Here is a 15,803-nt window from a genome sequence, read left to right on the forward strand (position 1 = left end):
AAGGATTCCGACAGGCACTCAGTGAAAAATCAAGTGCATTTAATCTGCAAGGCCACAGACTTTTCACCAGAGACATTTGGAACTGTTGCTCTGAATATGACCGAATTACAAGTAGACTGCTCACACTGCTAGTGACTCTACAAAACCTCGACGACCGACACAAGATAAAAACAATCAAATCATTTAAGTGGCAGCATCTTTGAAAAATTAATAACATGGGGAATGAAGAGCATATGATCTGGATTCATGCCACTTAATTGGTCCAAAAGGTCGCGTTAGGCCACATTCACTTCAGCGAAGATGTCACTGAGTGCACTCCTCGAGCCAGAGAGCTCTTTTGTAAACCCTCTAATGAATAGTTAGATCCAATGTGGAGAAGTTGAAAAAACAGAGGACCAAAAAAGAAAAGCACTGAGGGGGTAGAAAAACATGTCTACCAGCAGTTTTGTTTCTAAACCCACGTCCAGAGGAACATACCAAGAGACTACCATCTGTGAACTTTGCATTTTGCTTTTTTTTTTTTTTTTTTTTTTTTTAAAAAAAGAGAAGTCCAGAAACTGATAAAGCCAACAGATGTTTCTGGGATTATCTCGTGCTTTTGAGGCTTGCTGGTTTGGATTCTTGCTCAAGAATGGGAGGTGAAGAAGGAATCTTTTGCTGTTGTCCGTTTTGTATTCTGCCCCAATGATCCAATAAGCCTCTGAGCCACGTGATGACACTAACGGATGTTGTGCCTCTCTACTCTACACCCCACCACCGCTGTTCCCCTGGTTGTGCACTAAATTTTTTATTACATTCAAGCAGTAAGGCAAAGAGCAGCTATGCTACCCCCCACACCCACACACTCCCCCTGCAATTCCTCCATTGAGCAAAACAATGTGGAGTCGAGTAAAGGATCAGAGGTCTTTTCCTGGGCCAAACCCCCACAGTCTCCCTCAGACGAGCTCACATGGTTTGAATCAATGCTGCCACTAGAGCTGTTTAGAGGACCAGCTCAATAAATACTATCGAGCTCGCTAGATATCTGCTTTGAAAAATGTATGTGATTTGTCCCTTTAGCCAGGAGGAATTTCTAATCTCATCTGACTTAGAAAAACAAGCAGGGAAAAAAAGACAGAGAGACTTGCAATGACAACAAAACTGTTTTGGGCGCTTTTGTTGTTGCTGCCAAACATCACAAATTCTTGTTTAAATTTCCCTTTGTCGTGTGTTTCTATAGTCTTGAGACGAGGAGGAAATTGGCCCTTAAGAGCCTGTGGAGATTCCTGCCTTTTTACGCTCCTTCGGCAGTGAAAGACGACAGAACTATCTCTTCTATAAAGGCCTGCTTGAGCTTTGTGCTGCGTGTCTCCTTTGAGGTAAAGAACGGTTATTGTTGTCTTATAACTCTCTCTTATTGCTGCAGATCAGTGAGATGAAATCTCTCCTGGCTCCTGGTGGTTACTCAACCAGAGAAAACTAAACACAAACACATGCACAGACTAAATCACAAAGCAATGTATAAGTCTGATGTTGTACAAGCAGCATCAGACAGTGACATGTTATTTATAGACATGGCAGAAACACTGTCACTTGTTTGTACATGAGCCCACAAATATTCATTTTGGAGCGAATATATTTGGATTTCAAGTTATTCTTTTTTAAGATAACTATAAACAAACTGTAAATTTAACTATCAGAGCAGATTTCCTCTAATTGCTTCCCTTGCTTTACTAAATATAAACTGCTTGTTAAAAATAAATTGAATTAGTGGAAGGCCTGAGTGAAACATTAAATAGACGAGAGTTCAGTCCAGTTTAGGCCCTGCTGCTGCTGCTGCTCAGGAACTGTGGCCTATGGGTGCAGCTATCCAGATTACCAGATTAACCAGGGATAACACTGGCAGGAAAGTTAGATCTGATTAACGTTGGCATGGCATGCAAAACATTATTTGTATTAAGTGCATATTTCAGGAACGCCAAGAGCTTCAGAATAACGTGGCCTGGATCAGAGCGCCGCAGTCTCGCCAAGGTCTTCTCAGGAAAAAAACAAAACAAAACAACCTGGGCGCAAAGGAGGCGCAAAAAAGAGGGATGGGGAAAAGTGGGTCAAGTGTATATGTTGCAGTTATACAGCTGGGTGATGGGGATTCCATGTAGTGGTGCTCAGCACATATTATGGGGTGTAAATAATTGAAATAAAACAGGCTGGTGACACAGGGAAAAAAAAGGCGTTACGATGGGAATTCATGCGCAACTGTCGTATGACACAAATATATTAATTACATGGGGAAAACTGCACATTTATAGGTTGCAAATGCACAGATAAAAGCACAGCAACGGGGTTTAACTTCCCCAGTAAGTGGGATGAAGTTGAGGAGACACCTACAGTGATTGGAGCCGTTCCAGTGCTGGTTCCTGATGGACGTGCTGTAGGGATGGGGCGCTCCGGGCACCAGTCCTTTCTCCGGGATCAAGCATCCTCTGCTCTGGTTGTAGTAATCCATCATTAAAAACGGGTTCGGGCTGGGGTTCAGTCCCACAACGTCCACACTCTCATACATCATACGAAGCAGGGCGACAGCAGGGGAATATTACCAAAAAACGAACTATTGTCACGCACGCAAGAGCACACGAGCCTTGGAGGGGGGGTTTCAGCACCGCCACCAGCAGAGGTAGAATGTGAGGGGGCCCAGACGGGAGCGAAACTGCATTAAAATCGAAGGAAAAGTGGTAAATCCAAACGCAGCGGGGACATTTGAACATTTGGCATCTTCTTACAGCGCTGTATTGATCGGAAAAAAATAATAATCAACCCGAGGAGTGAATCGGTGCCTGTAATAGCCTAGTCGGCTGCGCTCAATTTGAAAACATAATTTAGGAGAGCAGTCTGCATTGTGTCCAATGTAGGGGAACGACGCACCAAAAAATAAATCTACAACCACTCGGATAACTTCAGTGGGATAAATCGGTCCTGTCGGCCTTTGCTCAAACACAGAGCAACATATGAGGCTGTATCCACACGACAAAGAGGAGAAAAAACGCATAAAATCCCAGAAAATAAAACGCAGCTCTCCAAAGTCCGAGTCCAGGGAAATTATGGATGAGGCGCAAATATGAGGAGAGGAAATTCCGCGGAGTTGTAGTTCGTCCGTTTGGGTTATGGTCGGTTGTCCCGTTTGCGCCCGCCGTGGGTGGACTCCTGTCAGCTCCGTGGATGAACCGGGCTCCCCTTTTTGCGCACCACAACAACCGGTGGCTCTCCACGGTCACACTCCGCTCTCCGACATCCAGGTTCGCACGAAACGCGCAGCACCGCCTTGTTTGTATTTGGAGAGAGAAATCATTCCCACACCAAACCGTGCGGCTATCATGTTCTGCAGAAATGTGACAAGGCACAGCAGCTGAGGGCTTTGGCTCCACCTCCACTCGGCTCTTTTTCTTTTTTTCTCTCCCCTGCCTCCCCTCAATGCCTTCCATGCGTTGCTCCTCCTCCGTTTAACCCCTTCAGGGACGTCACCATGGATCTCCCTCTCTGTGAAACACGGGCCCTGCATGAGACCGAGGGGGAGCCCGCCTCCCTCTCTCACATTGAGCAGCGGGGGCTTTAAATAGGAATGTATTTGAGGACATGATTAAGTTATATAAGCTCAGTAATTAGTCTTTCATATCTTTACGCGGAGTTCATGGACATAATGAGTGCTGCAACAGAATGTAACCCTCTCACTCTTTTTTCTTCCTGGAAGTTCTCTTTATTTGGGCTCCTCCTTCCAACTAATTTGACCCTTTCCCCCATGCTCTCATCAGTCCCTACCCTCCAATTTTTTTCTCCCCCAGCCGCTGTCTCCCTTATTTGCCTAATGCTATGCGGCTGAACTTTTCCTGAACCCAAGGAAGTAGGCAGCCTCACCTCCTGGTGACCCACTGGCTGACTCGGATTCGCCTCTCTGGCTTGTTCTCATCCCACATTATTCAAGGTTTCCCACCTTGTACACCCAGTGTAACACCATTACACTTTTCCTCGAGTGCTACCCAGAGAGGCCCCTCAGTTCGCTCAGCACCACATTAAGAAACAAAAGTGGCAAAGTCACCCAGTCGTAGTAACTGACTGTCGACTTTTTCTCACAGTTTAGTTACAGCTGGGGCAAAGTCTGGGAAGTTGCTTTTGCTTCAGTGTTGCATCACATTCCCAATAAAATGTTTTTTACTCTGCAACATTCCATGCAGCATTGTTGCAAACTGTTATGCAGACATGCAGCTGTATTGTCCATGAGACTTGAGTCCATTCGAAGCTTTAGCAGCAGAACTGCAGAAGGTGTCAGGTGATGCCAAAACTAGTACTGCAAGAACAAAGTGTCAATTAAGTCCCACAAACACATTATCAGTGGCATGGCTTCCAAAAACACTGACTGTCATGTGATCTGCAGGCCAGCTGTTGGCTCAAACTGCCTGAGCATGCTGGTAGAGATTAAGGCCAAGCACCCACTAAATATTAAATTAGAACTTTTTTTTTTTTACTTTGGCACTGAAAAGAGCAAAAAAAAAATTGATCTCTTAAAACAAAAGACCACATCTGAACATATGAATCTTGTCTCATCATCGTTTGGGACGTCCCTGACAAAATCAGATTTTCTGAGCTGCAGGTTCTGACAACTTGTCAGTGTTAATAAGATCACATGTATCGTCCAAGCTTTTCAAAAACTGCCTGCGTAGACAGAAAACAGATACTTCAATAGCCTTTTCAGATATATCTGAATTAATGTGGACAGGGCCAAAGTCCTGAGTGTCTTGCGTTGTAACACACACCACTGCCGGAACAATACCTCTCCACCCCCACTTTCCCTACACCTGAGCCGCAGGCCACAGCTGGGTCTGACCAACATGGCTTTTGAGAGGGATTATCTGCATGGAGACTGGCAGGGGGGCTCGGCCTGCTCCGCCCCCACTGACTGTGACACTTATTTAATGCAGACTCCAGTGTGTTTACCCTGCCTGATAAGCGCCAATGTGCAGGCCTGGGCCACGACGACCCCTCGCCTGCATTGATAGCGCAGCCACACATTCTTTGACAGGATTAGCCCTATGAGTAATGACTGTCAGAAAATGCTAATTTTCCAGGCTCTGTTTTCTTCTCCGAGGGGAGAGCATTCATCCTCGGGTAATACCCTGCGATTGCATAGAACAAGCCGAGAGATAACGGATTGTTGATCATTACTTATTAGAGGAGGGACGAATACAAGATTAGACTGAAATAAAGTCTTTTTCCCACAGCTTTTTCACATTTATTTTTGGACGAGAAAGTAACATTGTCACGCTTAGAAAGGACTGATTATGTCCAGATGACGGGGAATAAATACATGCAGTATTTTTATTCTCACAGAAGGAGGGACAATTTGTAACAGAGGACTCCTTAGGGTAGACATTTGGGAAACTGGGTGTATAACATTACATCCATGGAAAAATAAGAGCTGGTTTTGTGCCAGGCGGTGTCCAGTCTGTACATAAGAGTGACACATAAGAAACAAACATAAAAGCACATAACAAAAACATACAGAGATATTATATGGGAGAGATTCACCACTTAATGAGGCCGCTCCTCCCAAAAAGTCAATCATCTGCTTTGTAACAAGCAAAAAACCCCATCCAGTCAGTTATGTGCTACACATGCATAGTAAAAGTCTAACTGTAAGGACAACCCCATTAAAAACCCTATTTAGGGACAAAGTTTTTTTTAAATCAGATTTGACAGTGATTCTATACATGCAGTTTTTAGTGGGTGTTACCAAGATGGCAGCAGTGTGGAGAGACTTTCCTACAGGATTTTCAACATATATTTGATAACCGGTGCAACAAATACAGGGGAGCAAGCAAGATCAGAGGCCACTACTGCATCTTCATGAGTGTGTAAAGACAATAAAAAAAGAAAACGAAAGAGGGAGAGCCACAAGAGGTTCCACCAACATTAACACACCAGTCCAGGTGGCTGCTCTTGTTCCAGCATCAACAGGCGCCATACTCCTGAGAACACGGAAAAGTACTTTGGCACAGCAAAGCCAGAGAGAATGAGGTTGAATCTCCAGCCCCTAAGCTGTCGTTGAGAGCCCAGTCACACATGCGAGGCTTGGGCTTCAAAGTGTGGTTGTGTAAAGTCCAGGCAAACTCATAGAGGGGCTTGATCAAAGCAGTGATTAGATGTGGAGGCCTCGCAGAAATAGATGGTTATGTAACTGCAAATAATGGAGGGATACCACTAGCAGTAAATATAATGTCCTTGATTTGAAGCAAAGCTGTAAGTGAGAGTCCAGTGAGGAGTTGGGAAGGGAGAGGGGTAGAGTGGGAGAAGGATTTTAGGAGGGAATTCAAAGAGTTTTATGGGCAAGGGCGGAGAGGAGATTGCTGGCTGGACCTTGAGGGTGTCAAACTATTTTTACTGCCCTCACTCTCCTTCTTTCTTAGTCCAATCAGGGGTGTTAGGAAGCAGTAAAAAGTGCTCCCTTTGCCATTCCTTCCCCAAGGAGATGAGCCGACAGGTTTGAACAAACAATAGGTTGTTTTGTCATTTGGATTATTGTGCATGATAAAAAGAGGAGGGAGAGCACCTTCTCAGTAAACGCACAAAGTGGAGTCAACAGTGTCAGAGCAGATCCTGGTTAAGCTAATGAGTGAGAACATTTGGTGAACGCTCAGCAGATTCTGGAGACAGTCCACCAACATCTGCAAACAGCTGTCCCTCAACTCAGTGTTCCTGCACTCTGGACATCATTTTTCTCCTCCAAACACTTCCTGTACAGTGTGTTCTTTATTGGTGTGGATGGTCAAACCAAAACAGAATCAAACTGTTTTAAAGTCATGGAAAAGTCTGCAGAGCTCTGGCTGCCTAGAGACATTAAACAGATTAAACGGCTAAGGAAAAACAGATCAGACCTGCCGTATCACTTGGACAGTACTTGACTTGGGTAAAAGCTATCTCCCGAAGAGATAAGGTCAGACATGTTCAGGTTAGAATGGTGTGGTCCTAATTTTAGAGTTCCTGTCTCCCTTAGTGGCTACTACACAAACACAGGCTCTCATGCTACACCTCCCTCCGAGTACTCCTGCACATGTGCCAGCAGATGGCTAATGCCCAGACGATAAAGAAGTTGAGGCAAGCTTCGGCAAAGCTTACCATCTTTCTTAAATCTTCCCAGCGACCTAATAAAGCAGCACAGCAGGGAAAGACAGAGGAGGAGAAATTCAGAGGGGAAGCGCTGTAAGGAGTTGAAATGTGTCTTAATTTGAGAGGCAGGAAGAGACTCTAAGAAAGTGATTGTGTCTATCCAGATCCCTGTCACGCTGGGGGACAAAATGTGCTGTCTGCATGTCAGCAGCATTATCCCACAACTGTGATGATCAACATCATAATCCATCCACCCCCACTCCTGCCGCTGCCGAGCAGCCAACTTCCTCATGCCACTCTGCCATTAACAGGGATCACATCTCCCCGGAGTGCATGCCTGCATGTGTGTGTCTAGGTGCATGTTTACTTTTGAGTCTACCTGAAACTCCACGAGCTGTCTGTTACCACTCTGTCCCCCTTGCTGCATTTTTGGTTTCTGTGCGTGCATTTGTTTGCACAGCTGGTTTGTGCAGCCCGTACAGGCAGCACCAGCCAAACCCAACAGCTGTGCTCCCCGACAGCGAGCCAATGTGTAATGAGGGCCCGACCCTTCGATGTGAGAACAAGCTCCAGTTATCGATGAACACTGCATCACTTCCACCTACTTTCTGTCAATCTACTGGATACACACAGAAACCCTGACCCAAAGTTAAACTGTTCTATAGATCTCAATGTTGGTGCTTTACAATGCTCAGTGTGCGTGCGTCTGTGTGTGTCTTCTCTAAAAAGAGCCTCTTAATGGCTGCATGGATCTTTGTGAAAGCACCCCCCGATCATTATCCCTTTAATGTCCTTCCGACAGCAGATTCCAGCATTTATGGTACAGGCCTATATCTGCCCATAAAGCCTTTTATTGTTTAGCCTGGCTCTATGGTGGCCGTAACCTGGTTTTCCCATTTTTTATGGGGACCTTCACTATATCACAGGGGGGAGGACAAAGCTGCCCACCATCGGTGTTTACCAAAGTATGGCCTACTCATAAATCCATCGTGGCCGGCGGCATTCTGGAAATACCTCAGCGGAGGGAGAGAAAGAGAGAGAGGAGGGAGGAAGGAAGGAGACATGTCTTATTGTATGGCTTGTAATCGTCCACACTCTGCAGCCTTGAGTTAGAGAGCCCATCTCCTCAATGATCATTAGGTCTATGTTCCTTTGCACCAAGTCCATCACTCAGCAAATCAAGAGAAAATTGCTATGGATGTTACCCTGGAGGAAGGATATCTCAATATCAGTCATGCCGGACTTGGAATGGCCCCCATTTGCTGTCAGAAACAGGGAGATGTTTAGTCCATACAGATGGACACACCACTAATTCTATTAAGAAAGACAAGAGGGGCAGAGAATGCAACACAGAGACAAGGGGGAACTAAGAGAGCAAGCAAAGAAGAGAAACCCTGAAAGAAATGTGCAGTAAATTATGAGAGTGTAAAATGGATATTCAGTTGATATATACAAATCAATGAGCTGTAGTCAAAAGAAGTGAGAAGTGTGTTTTTGAACTGGTGAGCTATTTAAGATTAGTTGGCAAGTGACAGCAAGAATCAAGAAAGCTGTGTACATTTAGGAATTAACTATATTAGAGAAAAGTAGGTTTTCTATTTAGGTAATCCGAAAACTGCAGATTTATTTGTTCTCAGTGCATTTCTGGTATTCCTCCACTTAATGTGTGAGTGTCAGTTTGGATAAGAAGAGTGTATTTGTTAATGTGCAATCTCAGTGATAATGAGTTCCAATCTGCTTTCTATTATCCGCATTACAGGAAATCCCAGCAATTTGTTTGGCACAATAAAAAACTGAAACAGATTTTGAAAACATGGAAAATGCACAAAGATTTAGCGGGACATTCTCATACGAAACATTTAAGCGAGGCCAATTAGTTGAAGGCTGAGTATCTATCAGGATAAATAAAATAAAGGTTGTAGCAAAAACTAAAGTCATCCTATCCTCTACACTTCAGAGTAATGCTGTAGCACTCGAGATCGGTCTTTCTGAAGGTGTCATCACAGAATCGATGACATTTTTACTCTCAGACAAAGAGGACTGTATTTTATTGTAAGACCAGTCACAATCACAACTGCAGGAGATATCACTGAATTGCCAGATTTATTTGCTAGCATCATTCATGTGATTGGATGTAAAATCCTGATTCAAATGCAACTGATAACTTCACTTATTTATAATTAGAATTTTTGTCACTCTTAGTGAGTGACCCATCCTGTTCACATTCACACCAAGAAAGAAGAAGAAGCTGCGGCTGTCTGGGAGGTTAGTCAAATCTTCTAAACCACAGTTAGAACCACAGTTTTAAACCACAAAGTGTTAAAGTGCAAAACAGCATCTAAGGAAAATACACAGCAGCATGTAAATTCTGCCAAGAAACGCTTACTGAGGCAGCTGGGAACACCCAAAACTTTTATCAGCCCTTAGAAGGAAGGGTAACGCCAGCAAAGTTTGCTTGCTAATATTATCAATGAGCCTCTTTACATAAACTCATCAGAAATCTCTCCATTCCTCATCCAAACGAGTTTAATGATTATTAACGATGCAAATAGTTACCTATGTATATTTCAGTGCCCAATGCATGATCTACATTTTATTTACAGTGTTGGACTTGCAATGTTTTTGCCATGTCTTGGTCTGTGTTTAGGTGGTCCTGATAACAACACTAATTTATTTGCCAATTTGTACATATACACACTACCTCAAATTATGTTTTACGCACTGTACATCTTGCTGTATCCTTATAGGATCGGCAGCGGCTACCAAACATTAGGAATGATATGGTAGAAAGACGTAGACATAGAATACAGCATGAGAAGGTTAAAGAAAGAGTTGTTTTTCTGCAGGACTGCTCAGAGGAAGACAGGACAATGCATGGAGTAGAAGTGAAGAGGAGAGCAGGAAGCAGATGGTAGAGACTCACAAAATGAGCACTCAGTCCACATCTCTGCTTTGCCAAAACTCACTGAGAAATTGGCATCAGTGATGCAATTACAACTCAGGCTACATTCTATTCATCTATGTATGTATTTCCAGCATCCAAGTTCTCAACCACAGCCTTACCCTCATGGCCTCAACTAAGACTTCAGAAAAACTACAGTCAAGAGAGCAGTCTAAATTAAAACACCATCTTCTTATCAAAACATTTTATTCCAAGCTTTTGATTTTACTTATGTTGTCTGATTTGAGCCATTTCATCTCACTCTGTCAGGGATCCCAGTGTTTTTTCTCCTTCCCTCTCACTGCTTTCTGTCGCTCTCTCTGTCTCTCTCCAGTTTTTTGAAGTGCTACAGAGGGCCAATTTCCTGCTTTCCATTCAGAAGTGTGATGCTCGTGGTGGCCTGGAGGGGATACGAGAGGAGGTGGGGGGGGTTAGTGGTTCGCTTTAAGTGGATTGCCCTCAGTCTTGTTGTGCCCAGCCCAAAGCATTATAACGCCTCGGCGAGTGACCTCCACTTCAGCGGTGCCCCTAACACCAGCACCAGGCAGGGCACACTGATTGTTGTGCTTGTTCTACAAAGACTGAATGTGTGCCACGGACCGCACAGAGGTTGGATAACTGCGGGCTGAATGTGTAGTCAGCACTCACTGAAACCATGGTGCACGTGGATGGAGACGGGTGGGGGGTGTGTGTGATGCCGTTCTAATCCTGCCCTTGCTCTTTTATAAACCTGGCTGCTCTCTCCTGGGCGCTTGGCTCGCTGCATCCTGCTTTTTATGTTTTAAGTTCATGTATCTCTGTGTTGAAGCACGCCAATGTTCAAAAGTGCCGAGTTGGTTCAGACGCTAATGAAACATGTGGAATCCCCTGCTTAGCCAGCAAGTTGAGAGCTGGGGACAACAAAGGGGGAGCAACAGACTGCCACGGCTCAGAGCATGACAAATGCCCCTGCCACCGTCACCACTGTGGCCCCTGTTGCCCGGCCTTTTACAGCGAGGGTGGGTCAGGGGGAGGCCGGGGAGGGGTAGGGGAGATCTGCCTCATTCTAACCTAGGGAAAGAAGTAGGAGGAGGGTTAATGGAATGGATGACTCCGCCGCATTAAAAGAGAAGGGAGCAGAGCGATGAGGGTGAGGGAGGAGGAGTTATCAGCATTTCAAAAGAACGGAGCGCAGGGGATGTAGATGAAGCTTTTCTCTGCTATTTCTCACCCTTTCTGTTACTGTCCAACACACCCCCCACTCAAGCACTACAGTGTGTGTGTGTATATGTATATATTTATTTATATATATATATGAAAGAGAGGAGTTAATTGGATGAGAGGCAGCTCTATTTAGCCACAAGTCCCAGAGGTGCATATGGGTCAACTTCATCTGAGAGTCGGGGACAACCCTGACAGTCAAATCTGCCCCACTAGAGCAGATTTTCATTGTGCTGTGGTTGATTTTGAAGTCCAAACGTCAACTCAGCCACAGGCAGCAGAAAAGAGGCTCGTCCCTCGTCATTCTTAGACAGCAAACCATGAGAGCAGTTGTGAAAACTGATACCAGTGTCCCATTTTTTGTCCTCAGGCCCTGGTTTGTTCTGCCCTTCATATTTAGATGGTCATGCAAAAACAAACAGTGGGGAAAATAGGGAAGTACTGAAAACACGAACGACATCACATGACTGATCATATGCCAAAATATTCGTCCACATCTCTCAGCACAGAGAAGCTGTTGTTTAAGTGTTGCTTAACAATATTACACATATCCTTGCAATCTCAATGACATGGGTCTTACAAACTGGAACATTTCAAATAAACAGATCTGCACTGACAGATTTTGATATCAAAAACGGCCAGAAGAGAGAAAGTGAGCACAGAGGGTCCCTTTATTTCTCTTTATCCATTCAATTCAATAATTTAGAGAAAAAAAACTTTGTCCCTCTTATGTCAATGCAACGTTGTGTCAAAAACTCAAATAAAAATGATCCACAGATGTTTGCAAATAGGCCTAGTACTTCTAAGAGTTAAACAAAAAAGACTGGCTTTGGACTGATGGCATCCATTGGCAGTCACTATGGCTACACAAACCATCTGTGTTGTGAACCCGTAGAGAGGGGAGTGTCTCAGAAGTAAGTAAATAGGCTAATACAAAAAGTGAATGGCTCAGAAGGGCAGATCATTAGCTGGCCACATCTTGCCATTCTCTGTGTGATACCAGGACAGGAGGGGGGTCGATACATAAAAAAAGAAGCCTGATAATATTTAACCAGTGGAGATCTATCATTAATCTGGACCGTCTGCCCCCCACATCATCAGTTCTCACCCCCACTTCTGGCCTATTGTCATTCAGACTCCTGCTCCCTTTCACTCCTTATTCAATATTTTTGAGCCATTGTTCCACCTTACATGCCCCCTCTGAACTACATTACTTTTCCCACTCTGGTGAAAGGAGAGGGGCAACAGCCAGAAAAAACATAATATGTTATAGTGTCAGGAGTAACAAAAACATCAGCCGGCCATGGCAAAAGTCTGGGCTTTGCACGCATTCTCAAGCGCCAACTCCAAGCAAAAGCGTGCACATCATCTCAGTTTCTCCCCCTGTACTCTCAAGAACACTTTTTTTTCTCTCACACACATACACACAGTGACCCTGTGGGCTTTACTGGGCTCTTTGAATGAAAAAGAGAAGTCATTTATCCGACTCATCTTTGCTGCACCTCGCAGCACCTTTTAAAAACACTCTTTATTCCTTGCTAAGGCTAAAGCTGCACCTTACTGACAGCATGATGGAGAGCCCCATTCTGCCCCCTTTCTTCCTTCCCTTTCTTTCTCTCTCTCTGCTGTCTCTGGAGCTTCTCCTGTCTTACCATCCTAGCTGCCAACAGTCCTCGCAAGAAATGTGAAGGCTAAGCTTCAGTGACAACGTAAGAAAGTGTAGGTCCATGTGCATATGTGTATCTGTCTATGTGTGTGTTGTGTGTGCGCCTTGGGGTGTTTTGGCATGGATCCCTGTGTATCAGTGTTTCCATGTTTAATCAGAAAAAAAGGTGCGACAGTAAAATGTGTAAAAAGGTGCAGGCCGGGGAAGGTGAGGGGAGACTCACAGATGAGCTTGCTCATGTGTGGAGGTGAGAACAGGAGTGCCAGAGGCTGCCGGGAGGCCTGTCGTGTCGGAGCCCATCACGATTTAACGAAATCATCCACCAGAACCCGTCAATATTTAGCCTGCCTTCCTGTCACTGTCTCGCCTCTTTCACTTTTTTCACGTCCTCTCTGTTCTGTAGCTTTCATAATGTCAATAACCAGAAGACTGTGAATCTGCAGAGATGCTGTTGCATTGCAGTATCAGTTCCAATAAGATGTACATAAAATTTCCACCTGTGAACAGCATTGTGTAGCTTTGCATCCAAATCTTTGTTGTTAGATTCTGCTGGTCAATTACGTTCACCTTATCGTTCACTGAGGTTATAATGTTACAGGTTACTAGACAACAGTGTCCAAGATGTGGATTCTTATGGTCAAAAGACACAATATCTGTGGAAAAACTGAAAAATAAAATTAAGCTGTCAGCCATCTTAACCTCTTGCATGTTTTGTCTCTTTTTTGGCCAATGAATTACACTCAAAACCCAAGTGTAAAGAGTTGAAAAGAGTCTGCAACAATCACTACATTCTCTATTGTCCCTATGTTGGAGCACCAATCAGATAATCACTTGCACTCAATTATTTATGATATTATTATATGTGAATTAATTTGTCAATATTTATTTTTTAAATATGACAGTTCTCGCCAGCATCAATCATTCATATTTAATTCGTCCTCCCTCCCGATTTTCCTGTCATTTTCTACTCTCAGCTGTCAAACAAAAAACAAAATTGATCAAAAAAGTCCCTTTATAAGGTTTTACCAATAAATCTTCAAACTTTCCGGTGCTTGCAGTGAATACACAACAAATGATGCGTATTCCAGGTAGCTCAGCTGGCTGAGCGTCAGGTTGTATAGCCTGTATTTGACTAGAGGTGTGCACACTTTCTGTATGTGTGTTTATCTGGAAGAGTTTCGATGCAACCCAGCAGACATCAACAGTAAAACCTCTAACCCACTTGGCAAACAGCCCACCTCTTTTTTTTTATCTCCCTCTCTCCATGGATGGATCATTCATCACACTCTTCCTCCCTCTTTCTCTCCACACAGCATCCTGGTCTGCAACATACGTCCCAACAATACAGCTGTAACCACAGATAAGGGTCACCATCATGACAAGTTTGATTCAGAACTGTTCTCATTATATTGAATAAGAATAACATAATAAAATAGGCCTATAGAGGGGGAGATAACTTCAGAAATAGCACCAAAAGAAGGAAAGGAAAATCATGTTTGTTGAGCCAAGCTGTTTCCCCCAGTTTAGTTAACTCTGCTGATCTTTTTCTGTGATATAAATGTATTCAGCTACTGATGCAGTGGCCACATGGTCTCTGACAGGGAGATTTGTTACTTAAAGGACGCGAGAGGTTGTGATTTCTCCATTAGAGCCATTAAAAGTACTTTCATAGTTGGTTAAAGAGAAGCAGTTTGGGGGTTTAATGGTTGTGAGATGAAAGAATCTACTGCTGAGCCTGGTGAATGTGCATGTTGTGGGTCTAATTCAACCAAACATCTGTGATGGGAGGTGCTGCCACATGCCCCCTCCTCCTCCCAAACATCATCACTCTTCAGCCTTTCACAACTGCACTGGATTCCCACGTTACTGACTGACTTATCAGCAACAGGGAGTGGTTAGATCTGATCTCCTGTGTTGGTAAATTTGAAAGCATTTTGAAATAGATTTTGCAACTGATAAATGTAACTTCTCAGAGGCAAAATACAGTAAGTAACACACAAGCATTGACATAAATGACTAATGGTTTCTACACTTCCCTCCTTTCATTGTAACTTCCCTATTGTCTGACATCAACATGTCTGGTATTTGAATGCAACGTTGCATGTTCTCACGCATGTGGCCTAAGAGTTTCCAACTGGATTGTGTCACAGTGGCATCTGTGTCTCTTCTCCACCTCAAGTTTTGTTGCTTGAAGAAGCCAATAATTGTCTGAGAGGTTGCAATAAAGAGCTCCAGACCCACTGTACATTCATGCTACACCCTCCACCACACTCAGGTCACACTCACAGTAATACAAACAACACAAATACCTCTGAAACATAATACAGCCAGAGAAAATCACATCCCATATGGATCAAATACTGTGTTTTATGTTGTATGATATTAATGGGAGTATAAATAACAGCTACTTATTTTATCATGATAAGCTGACTACCAAAGAAATTTTGCAGTACACAACATGTTGCATGATAGTAATCATAATATATGTATAAAAAAATGCCAGAAAAGGTCTCAATTTCAAGTGTCAGAAAGGAAGTGTAACCATAAAAATCAGTTATTGTCATACCCTAAAATATATAAAAAAGAAATATAAAGCGTGAGCTGTGTGAGCTTTTCTAAAGGCACTGATAGCAACTAAAAAGCGAAGAAAGTGTGTGTGAATAATTCATGAAGGACAGACAGCGACAGTTAACAGGAGCGTGTCATAGGACACTGACATCCCATCCATCCATCCATCCATCCATCCATCCATCCTATCCAGCCATAAACCATCTTCATCCACTCTATCTCTCTCCTCCTCTCCCTCTGCTCTGGGGAGTTCAGATAAAGGATAATGGATCTGCTGACATTCATCTGTCCCAA

General features: G+C 43.7%; 1 protein-coding gene across 6 annotated transcripts in view; it reads right to left on the minus strand.

Moving 5' to 3' along the window:
• raraa (retinoic acid receptor, alpha a) overlaps positions 1–15,803 on the minus strand; it is a 162,367-nt gene that overhangs the window by 37,005 nt on the left and 109,559 nt on the right. Inside the window, exon 1 of one of the 6 annotated variants that reach the window (XM_023286341.3) lies at positions 2,368–3,376. The exons of the other annotated variants lie outside the window; for them this stretch is intronic. Coding sequence (XP_023142109.1) covers positions 2,368–2,545 — 178 coding nt within the window. The 5' untranslated portion in view covers positions 2,546–3,376. Of the gene's footprint in view, positions 1–2,367; positions 3,377–15,803 lie in introns of those variants that run through there. 6 annotated transcript variants of the gene reach the window in all.

Source organism: Amphiprion ocellaris, chromosome 18 (genome assembly GCF_022539595.1).
Source record: "Amphiprion ocellaris isolate individual 3 ecotype Okinawa chromosome 18, ASM2253959v1, whole genome shotgun sequence".
Classification (NCBI taxonomy): Eukaryota; Metazoa; Chordata; class Actinopteri; family Pomacentridae; genus Amphiprion; species Amphiprion ocellaris.